The 11,425-nt window shown below is 34.7% G+C and overlaps 1 protein-coding gene across 2 annotated transcripts; it reads right to left on the reverse strand.

Moving 5' to 3' along the window:
• Positions 753–11,355, reverse strand: LOC109847551 (uncharacterized membrane protein YuiD-like). 2 transcript variants are annotated; one of them, XM_020416795.1, is made up of 5 exons: positions 11,341–11,355; positions 10,511–10,667; positions 2,596–2,646; positions 1,510–1,602; positions 753–988 (listed from the first exon to the last, which is right to left on the reverse strand). In XM_020416795.1, exons 2-5 carry the CDS (start codon positions 10,616–10,618, stop codon positions 923–925), a joined length of 318 nt encoding a protein of 105 aa, XP_020272384.1. In that variant the 5' UTR covers positions 10,619–10,667; positions 11,341–11,355; the 3' UTR covers positions 753–922. The 2 variants fall into 2 exon arrangements, with proteins under 2 accessions (XP_020272384.1, XP_020272377.1); XM_020416788.1 differs by having other exon boundaries at positions 10,511–10,675; positions 11,341–11,348.

Raw genomic sequence — 11,425 nt, forward strand, 5'->3', positions numbered from 1 at the left:
CGAAAAGAAGGGCCCACAGACTCGGTATGTTGGCGTTTGACCCTACGCGGGTTCTGGATTTTAAATACGATTTTCTTTCTTCTCATAGAAACCACCCGGTCACTTTACACAGACAATCTTTAATTTTCAATTTATATATAAGTCATTTTTAAAGTAGATTTTTATTTTAATCAAATATTTCTTGGTTAAAATTTTCACTGAAAATCTAAAAATGCTCTTAAAACTCACATTCAAAATACATAACACACATTCAATGCCCTTAAAACTCACATTCAAAATATAGAACTCACTTTATTAATGCTTAGATCTAGCACGATAAAACTCACGTACTTTGAACGTGCTTTTTTTAAAAAAATTATTTTTAATTTTTAGTAAAAATTTGGTTAGGGAATTATTGATTAGAATGTAAATCCACCTTAAAGACAATTTACACAATAATTAAAAATAAAAAGTGCTCTTTTGTAAGACTCACACCCCTCCCCCCCCCACCCTTTCAGGTGTTCTAGAAGAAACCGTTTTAATTAAATAAGATAATTATAGAAAGGAAAATGATCCTATAACTTGTTGGAATTACTAAAATCTCCCCCAAACTTTTAGAAAAATAATACTATGCCCTCTCATTTTCAAATTTTCAGTCAAATAATCATTGTAACTCCAACATAACACTTGATATACATATTTACATGGGAGTCTAAAGAACCGTCTCCAACGATCACAGCTTTTGCATACAAGTGAACTTCACAATACACAACTAAATGAGAAAACTGATTTTGAAATAATAGGAGGTTGATGTGAATCTACAAAGCTTATCGCAACAACAACAGCAAAAGTCAGTTTAAAGCATATTAAATTTAATGTAATGAGACGCTTGGTACAAAGTTTTTCTTAAACATATTAGACTACTTAAATCCCAGTGTCTTTCTTATACAGGAGAAGAATTCCTCATTAGGTAGGACACAACGCAACCAAGAACAGCTCCAGCAAAAACCTGCAGAATGTAAGATAAATTAAATGAAATCAAACAAATTGCTGTTGCTGGATTTGAAAACAAACATTCAAGTTTCATATTTTAATAATATAATATTAAAATTTAGGGTTAATTGCACAAAGACCCCTTTGCAGCTTGTTGTTTTAAACCTACTACCCCTATAGTTTCATTGTTGCAGATGGACCCCTAGGTTTCAATTTTTGTCTCTTTTACAACAAGTATATTGCCCATGGGTGATATTACTGAATCTACCCGAAGGCAAAAGAATATAAAATTAAAAAAAAATTACCCACGGGTCTATTTACAATAATAGAACAACAGCATAGTAAGTTGAAAACAGCAATTCTATGCGGGGTCAACGTGCAGTTAACCTAAACTTATATTATCAAGTTTACAAAAAGTGAAACAACATGAACAAATCAGAGGAGTCAATAGAACAGATAAATAATGTATATAGATAATTGTTGCGGTACCAAAATTACCAATATTAAAATTCAACGAAAAATACATTTGCCACGTACCTGGAGAGGAGTGTGTCCAAGAGAATCATGTAAAGGCCTACCGTTAGACAAAGGGTGCTCTGGTGGCAACTCGCACACTAGTTGATTTAGCAACTGCAAACAGAACGTATCACCCAATTGTGAATGTATCCTCTGTAGTTCTATTTGTGGCAAATACCCCCCCCCCCCCCCACACACACCACACACACAACATATGCTCAGTGCGAATACACCCCCCATTAGTGAACTTTTTTCGACTCTTTCAAACTCACAAAAAAGGTCCTATCCTCACAATAGAACTTTTTTTTGGGTTGGGTTGGTTTATTTGGGGGGTTTTGTTTTTGTTTTTGTTTTTTGTTTTTTTTTGGGGTGGGGGGGTGGGGGGGGGGGTGCGGTGTGGTTTCTATTTGCAATTGGATGATTCTACAAGGGGGCTGTTTACAATTAACCCAAAGAAAATTGATTTTCAAATTGCAATTGGATGATTCTACAGGGGGTCTGTTTACAATTAACCCAAAGAAAATATTATTTCAAGACAGTTACCAGATAATTCACTTAAAAATTTTAGTTGACAAGGTTAACACTAATTATCATTTCAAGAAGACTTAATACAGCTATCAATTAAACATCTGATTTTTAATAGAAAAGGCCAACGCCAATTACCATTTCAAGGAAATATAAAATTTTCACAAGTTAACCCACCGATGGAAACTATGACAATCGATTACCATTGCTAGAAAATGATTTCCACTGCACAACATATCAAGGATTAAAGTAAAGTAGTGTGTTGATGGATTTATGCTCAGAAATTGGGTCCAAATATATCCTCCCTCCCAGAGTATATACATCATATAGATATTCCCATTTCAAGTTGCTTAGTTTCTGTCAATTGTGTGAACTAGAACTCTGGATGAAAAGTAAGCAAGGAGCTCTTATACCTCCAATCGTGTGTATTTGTGTATGATTGATGAAGAATTTATTAGATGCTTAAGCTACACAAGTCGTTGAGTAAACACATACAGAGACAATGTCTCCTCACACTTGTCAACCAAAAACGAAAATTATTTACTGGAATAATGATTCACGCAGCTTTAGCACACTGTTTACCTCAGCTTGCCTGCCAGCATGCAATCTAATCCCAGATGCATCATACATTACCTGTAGGATATACTGATCATTAGGTATCAATTAAGCTATGAGTAGCTTTTACTAATTCAAAACTAGCAAACAACAATCAGTAACAAGCAAATTATTCATATTATATAGTAACATAGTAAATAACATGAACAAATTCAACTCCCATTCTCAAAATCAAAGTCATACAGAGAAAGGAACTCATATTTCTTATCATGGGTTTGTAGAGAAGGAAATAATGAAGCTATGAAACAAGAATACTTCCACCCAAGGTTTTAAATGTCGGATGTCGGGTTCATGTTGGACGGCTGAAATCCATGTCGGATAGCGAAAATCACGGATATATCGGGGAACATGGACTAAATATCGGATTGTCATATCAGGTGGTGCACATATGTATAATATCATGTCATAAATGTAATCTAAGCATTCCTAAATTCAATATAAGCATACTTTATAAATTCTAGAGGCGGCGTCGGCGATGGGTGGATTCCGACGTCGCAGTGAGACAGTGCCGGCGACGGGTCGTCGCAAGGAGGCAGTGTTGGGGCTATTCTTCTTCTTCTTCATTTACTCGGGGTCCTTCGGATGAATCACTGACCACCCTCTTCCCTTTATCTAGACGACGAGATACTCTGCCGCCCTCAGGTTCGATTAGGATTCGGATTTCGAGACGCAACGGGAGATGGATAACGGGGGGCCGAGATGAAGGTGGGGGAAAGGCGTCGTCGTTCACGAAAGAAGTGATGGGTTCCCAAGTCCGCTGCAACCCTAATTTTTCTCTTTTCTTTCTATCGGTTTCATAAGAAACCCTTAAACATGAGAACGTGTCAAACGAGTTTGGGTTTTTATCACTAGACCTAAACCCGATAACAAAAAATAGATCACTAAAAAAGGCCGATTTTTCAAAGCTGAAAAATCGCCCGATATGCTCGATATGGCCCCGATATTTCTAATTTGGCTCTGAAAACCGACATACGAGTTGAAAACGCCCATGTCGTGTCGCTCAAACCCTTAAACTGACATGTCGGACATGTCGACCGACATTTAAAACCTTACTTCCATAAGGATGAACCAACATCATACACTTGGATACACCAAACTTAATATGCATTATGGACAATATACTTCCTTTTAGCCTTTTAAAAACTATAATATACTGCAAGGAGGAGATCCAAAACTAAGATTTTAAGTTGATCCTCAAATTCAATCCATAAAATCAAGGTCAATTTCTGAAGGAGATAACGTCAAGGCTAATTTCTGGAGGAACAAAAAGCAAACAGATGGGAAAATAAGAATGTCTTGGCAGCGAAGCTTGCTCATTCTTCAATCTAGGAATCTCAAGCATGACCAAGTGCCCAGTGTTGGCCTTTTTGTTTTGATGATGTTTTAACAATCAATTTATGACTAATATTGGTTGTCTAGTGTTTGTGTTTTTGTATTTATTCTAGACAAATAATTTGTCGGAGGTTGGATGGGATTGAGCCTACACGATCACATCAAATGGAGGTTGGCGAAATATCGGTATGAAGCAATACATCTCAAGTTAATTCAAGATCAAGCTTCATCCGCAAAGTTTACCAAGACAAGCATATTGAAGACCAATCAAGCTTGGGTAAATAAGTTTAAGTGTCTGTCGGATGTTGGATGGAATTGAGCCTACACGATCACATCAATTGGAGGTTGACGGAATATCGGTATGAAGCAATACATCTCAAGTTAATTCAAGATCAAGCTTCATCCGTAAAGTTTACCAAGACAAGCATATTGAAGACCAATCAAGCTTGGGTAAATTAGTTTAGGCGTTATATTATGTGTGTTTAATACTTCAAGCTCAATATCATATACACACACAATTTATTGCTTTATCCATTTTTGGTTTATCCACAAACAAAGTTTTTACAAGAAAATAGATATATATCATATACATACATATTTGTTTTCTTGTAGATAAGTTGTTTTGGCATTATAGATATGAAACAATAGTTATATTCATACACACTTTCACATGTTTCATATTCTATTGTATTTTTGATAAAACATAGTGTTCTTGGTTTATGAACTTGATAATACTAGTTTATATTTTTTTTAAGTCTATAAAGCCATACAAAAGTTTTCAAACTTTTGTTTAAGTCAAAAATCAAATGTTTATATAAACATGTATTTGAGTGTTTTTGCAAAATGATGAGTTTTCACAAATAGAAAATGCAATTTGAAAATTTCTTTTTGTAACATGTTCATTAACATGTTTATAAATATTTTCCAAAGTTTTATATTTTTTAAAATTTATTTGCTATTTTTAAAAGTGCTTTAAAAATCAGATTTAATGTTTGTTTCTGGTTGATAACTCGACTGATGGATTTTATCAGTCGACTGATAAACTCGCCTGGAATTGTCAAAAGTTTCTGTTTTTGTGACTGATAAACTATTAGTCGACCGATGAGGTCTTCAGTCGACCGATGAGCTGTGAGCTGCCTATAACTATCAGCTCATCAGTCGACTGCTATTGTTCATCAGTCGACCGACGGCTTTCCAACGGCTAGTTTTTCAGATTTTTAGGTTTTCGTTTTTGTCTTTTTTCTTGGTTTTTTCTTGGTTTTGGGGCTTGTTCTATGATCCTATATATACCACATATCTTCTAACTTCTAAGGGTAATCAAGGGAGTTTTTAAACAAGTTTAAAGGACGTTTAAAGTTTGTTTAAGTGTGTTTACAAGTCTTGTTTGTGAAGAAATTTTCACAAGAGGAAGAAGAGATCATACATTCGTGTTTGGGCTTTCATCTCATCTCTTTCACTCTTGTTATCATTGGAAAAGTTTTCTAAACTCAATCTCTAGCTATTTATACGTTTGATTATCATTTCCATAAGCTAAACTTTAATTGAGTTTATATTTGATTTTTATTCTTTTTGTTACACACACCCACTTGAGCTTTTAGTATTTTTATACATAGTATATTTAGGGTTATGAGATTGTAACATTGAGTTGGACTTAATTGAGTTCTCACCTTGTTTAGAGAACAAATATTTGTTATTTGAGTTTCATTATGAGATACACTTTGTAATACACTTGTACACAGAGAGAAGTGTGTGGTGAGAGACGGGGTCGATTTTAATAGTAGGATCGGTTCCAAGAGGAGTGGGGTCGATAGTAAAACTTAGAGAGATGGTAATTCCGAACATTTGAGAAAGGTGATACGAGCTAGAGACCAACACTTAGAGGGTGTAGAGTGTGATTGCAAGAATGTGAATTGTGAAAGTTTTTGGTGGGCTAGAAAACCGATATTAAGCGTTTTCGAGTGAGCGTCGAAAACCCGGTTGTGTAATGGATTCTTCCCGGGAATGGAGAGCGGAGACGTAGGTCGGAAGGACCGAACTTCATGATCATTTTCTTGTGTTTGAGTTTGGCTTTGGTGTATTTTTTCTTGTATATTTTCATATCGCTATTGTTGCATGTTTATATCGCCCTTGTTTATATTGCATATCCTTGCTCATATATCTTGTTGTATATCCTCCCTTAGACTTCGTGCTATGATGTCGAGTACATAGACTTTGCCATTGTTACGGGAATAGGCTACCCGGAGACACGTGTAAGGTATTGACTTTAGGATTTTTGGCTAACCCCCAGCCTTCAACGGGTTTGATTAGCCTTTACCGACTACCGTTTGAGTCGGGCTAGCATGCGGATTGTCGAAATCCGTTCCGCATGTAACGTTGTAGATCATACATTCGTGTTTGGGCTTTCATCTCATCTCTTTCACTCTTGTTATCATTGGAAAAGTTTTCTAAACTCAATCTCTAGCTATTTATACGTTTGATTATCATTTCCATAAGCTAAACTTTAATTGAGTTTATATTTGATTTTTATTCTTTTTGTTACACACACCCACTTGAGCTTTTAGTATTTTTATACATAGTATATTTAGGGTTATGAGATTGTAACATTGAGTTGGACTTAATTGAGTTCTCACCTTGTTTAGAGAACAAATATTTGTTATTTGAGTTTCATTATGAGATACACTTTGTAATACACTTGTACACAGAGAGAAGTGTGTGGTGAGAGACGGGGTCGATTTTAATAGTAGGATCGGTTCCAAGAGGAGTGGGGTCGATAGTAAAACTTAGAGAGATGGTAATTCCGAACATTTGAGAAAGGTGATACGAGCTAGAGACCAACACTTAGAGGGTGTAGAGTGTGATTGCAAGAATGTGAATTGTGAAAGTTTTTGGTGGGCTAGAAAACCGATATTAAGCGTTTTCGAGTGAGCGTCGAAAACCCGGTTGTGTAATGGATTCTTCCCGGGAATGGAGAGCGGAGACGTAGGTCGGAAGGACCGAACTTCATGATCATTTTCTTGTGTTTGAGTTTGGCTTTGGTGTATTTTTTCTTGTATATTTTCATATCGCTATTGTTGCATGTTTATATCGCCCTTGTTTATATTGCATATCCTTGCTCATATATCTTGTTGTATATCATAATTGCTAGGATATTGTTAATTAATTTTAATTGGCATTAATATCGGATTAGATTAGCATAAACCCTATTCACCCCCCTTCAGGGTGCTTTCACCCAAATCAAGATGATACATATTTAAGAACTTGAGCAAAATGTAACCATTCAATCAACCAATAATTATGTTTGGATCAAATTTATAAAACTAGTCACTTTATAGTGCAAATTTGGACCATCTATGCGTATGCAGGTGCATGTATGAAAAACTCTGCATGCTGCACTTATATACATATATTATAGTCCGCAATTATGTATTTATGTATTTCATATATGCAAATAGGTGCATACATGCGTATTGCACAAGGAGCAAAATTTTATAAAAAACAAATAATAATATTAAAACAAAATTTTATTAAAAAATACATATGATATGAGTTTGGATGGAAAATGATTAAAAAATAACAAGTATACTATATTGTCATGTTTCTGCCATTTGCGCATGTGAATTGAGGAAAGATAACATTTTTGGTAAGAAAATATAGAGGGATTAGAAAGGAAAAAAAAAGGTATGAGGGATAAGATAATCATCTTGCTATCTAAATTGTTTATGAAGAAAAGATAGACACAATAAAAATATGTACATCAATATATGCTAGAACAAGGAGATGTTGCACAACCTTTGTAGCAAAATCGTAATGAAATAATGAATCAGTTCATATAAATTTAGCCAGTGAACTTTACATAAATAATGCAATTTACTTTTACAAATTTTGCAAAGTTTTGTTCGTTTTTTAACAAAGGGTGCAATTAGGGTTTGAAATTTAGGCGTTTAGGATTTGAAAGTTGGGTATTTAACAACCCAACTCTACTTATCCCTCTTTAATGAGTTCTCCATCAAGAGTCAATTAGGACCTCAACTTATAATCTACTTTGATTCCATGAAGAAACATTTACTCTTTACTCCAATGTAATATTTATTTATTCTAATCCAATGTAACACAAATGTGCTTTGGAACTCAACTGCCTAAAATTCAGCATAAAAGAGAGAGTTCATCAATCAATTAAAATTTTTGCGTCTAAACATCCTAATTTCTAAGATTAAGATCTAGAAGTTGCATGCTACAGATTAAAAATACTTTCCTGAAAAACCATTGAATATCTAGGGGGGAACATTCCTGACGGCTCACATCAGTTATTTATACAGGCTAGATGGGACTGATATTGGAGCAAAAAATTAGAGATCAATACACACACACATATAGTGATCTCTATACATATGTACATATATATAGATGGGGAGAGGGGGGGGGATATATGACACTTTTATTTTGATGGGTACTAACCTGTAAACCCATAAATTTGCAACCCCAACAAACATTATGTTTCATAATTCATTACATGGACCTTACTTATGCTTAATTCATATCAAAAATATGTTCGTCCCTCATATTTGATTCTGAAACGTCTTATTTGTTGTCATTCTTAGATAATATGCCCTCGTACCCATCAGTTATGATCCAAAAGGATTGATGATCTTAATCATGGAGGTCAGAATGCACGATATGTCCCGCCCCGGGCCCACAAGTTTGTTGGCCTAATGTAAACTGTGGGGCCCACTGAGTGCAGCACGTTGTTTGGCTTAAACCACTGCAAAAATGAAAACACTGTTGAGTTTTGGCTCGAGGAGAGAGGTTCTTTATCATCGCGGTCCCAGCCCGCAATCCGATCGGCGCGATGTAAGTTGTGTGACCATGAGTGCAGTGCGTTGTTTGGCTCAAACTACTCAGTAGGTCCCACAACTTGCACCGCACCAATATGCTCGCGGCCTCGGGCCATGACGAGAAAGAACTTCTCTCCTTGAGCCAAAACTCAAGGGTGTTTTAATTTCCTAATTTGATGGGTCTGAACTTCATGAGACAATATGTGACAAATGTACCCTACCCATTCCTTATCTCATTTTGGGCACTAAATGGGCTCGATCATCTACATACCTAGACGCACTTAAGCTTTTGTGGTATGCTTCATTCACGAATACCAACTTAAGAACCAAATCTAGCCGAGTTTAATGTTAAATTTTTAGGGGGATGAAAATGTATCAGGATATATAAGCATGAACATTATTTAATTAAGTAGATATTATCAAATTAAATGCGAATATTGAAGGAATGAAAATTTTGAGCAAGTGCGTGAATATTATTTAATTAAGTAGATATTATCAAATTAAACTTTCTCACAACAAAATGATAAGGGATGTTGTATTTCTTTATTTTATTATGCAGAGAAAGAGCAAGAGGCTACTTATGCCTCATGGTGATGCTACAACTAGCGTTTATGATAATCTACCAGAGGCACAAAGGCCAATCCCATACGAATTCGATAGTCTTTTAGTGTGAAGGTAAGAATTCCTCAAAAATATCTTTCATAATTTTTATTTTCAAATTTTTATATCCACTCTTTTATGCAATTTTTTTTATTTGGCTTTCGGTATTTTAAGTGTTTTTGACATTTTTGTTTATGCATATGACATCAAGAGGGAAGAAAAAAGAAGGAAAAAAAGCAGATTCACCAAAATGAGGGGAGAACTGTATTATGAGAGATCCTAGACCCAAAATGAAAGAAAAGAAAAAAGAGAAAAGAGCAAGCAACACTAATACAGTAGTTCAATAGAAAAAGAGTGGGAGTTAGATTGTTAAAAGTCCTAACTGTAGCGTTTGTTAAAAAAAAAAGACAATTTCTTACAAAATTTGTAAAAGTAAATTGCATTACTCATGTATAGTTTACTCGCTATAGTTGTAAGAACTTATTCAGTATGATATTGTTATAAATACTTCTGCAACATCTGCGAGATGTCAATATTTTTATTTTTGCTTACTTTTTTGTCGATCATTTCTCTATGAACAATAAAGATATAAAGATAGTATATCCAAATAGAGGAGATCATGAGAGGATACCAGAAATGTGACATGATAATAATTTAGTTCGGAAAAAATGGAAGAACTTTTTAATATGAAATAATCTCTTGTAATTCTTGAAGAAACAAATGTATTTAAGTTAGTTTTCTCTATAAAAGAAAAATTAACAACCGAATCTCAAAGATGTCATATATCATATATTGACTTCATCTCAAATAATACAACATTACTAAAACACATAAATTATGCATCTAATTTACATATAAAAAGCAACAGATTACAACATATCGTGCATCTTACTAACATCTATCATAATAAGTGGAAAGATTCAAAAAGATAATATTGTATAAGGAGTATATACCTTGATCTTATTAGAGCAGACGTGTATATGCATAATTGAGCAAAATCACCATACTAGAAATGCTTAAAGCCTTTTGTAATGATTTGATAAAAGAAGAGAAAGTTCATGGGTTAAAAACATGGATCAGAGTGAACCAAAGAAAGGGCTAGCTGATTAAGTGCTTACAACAGATGCCAATATTGTAGCAAGGGCAAATAAGGATCCCCCAGTCCCTTCTTGAAGACCAATAGCCACTGCAAGAGCCGCCACAGTTGCTGAATGTGATGAAGGCATTCCACCTGATCCAACCAACCTCTTAGAATCCCATCTTTTTTCCTTATACCTGCATGTCTAGGATGAACATATATTGAAGGTTTAACACAAGGAAATGGATATGCTTTGGATTCTCTCTTTTTTTTTTTAACGATGAGAAGTATGTATAGGGTTTCAAAACATAAAACCCAGCCAGAATTTGGATATTTAATTTATTTAGTAATTACTTCTATACATAGTCATTTGAACTTTCACGCAGACATGCGTTGTCTGAATTCCTCATCCGCAAATTGCAGGATGAAGCATTTTCAAACACAATCCAAACTATTAAGAGAGTTACACCGTCTAAATGACCGAAAATTTAAAAAAAAAAATAAAAAAAATTGCATTCTTTTCTGAGGATTTATTATCTACACATCAAGTAGAACAAAACTAGACTTTCCAGAATAAAAATATTAGATTTGTTAGATGATGGTCATTCACCGAGACGGTAACATCTCTGAAACAATTGGTTGTCTGTCTCCAACAATTTTACTGTGCATAACATCAAAACAAAGGAAAATGATTGCAGACCTGGCAAAAGGTCGTAAGATCAATTATCTTCATTACCGTATAATCACAAGATCATCCTAGCATTCTAGCTTAAAGATACAAACTTTACCATAATTAAACACTCTACACTGTTATTCCTTTTGGTGGATTTAAGATCTAAGATCTATTAGCAAGAGGACGAGGAGACGCACCATGTGGTGAAGAGAAGTCGGCAGACGTTAAGACCTCGTTCATCGATATCGACGTCAACACCTAGAGATCTTTCTCTCTGCTTCA

This window comes from Asparagus officinalis, chromosome 1 (genome assembly GCF_001876935.1).
Source record: "Asparagus officinalis chromosome 1, Aspof.V1, whole genome shotgun sequence".
NCBI classification, from domain to species: Eukaryota; Viridiplantae; Streptophyta; class Magnoliopsida; order Asparagales; family Asparagaceae; genus Asparagus; species Asparagus officinalis.

Excerpts from the sequence above, each read along its gene's own strand:
- LOC109847551 (XM_020416788.1), bottom strand. Across the intron at positions 2,647-10,510 it reads CTACAATATTGGCATCTGTT|GTAATGTATGATGCATCTGG; the intron begins GTAAGCACTTAA and ends TATATCCTACAG. Across the intron at positions 989-1,509 it reads TTGGACACACTCCTCTCCAG|GTTTTTGCTGGAGCTGTTCT; the intron begins GTACGTGGCAAA and ends TACATTCTGCAG.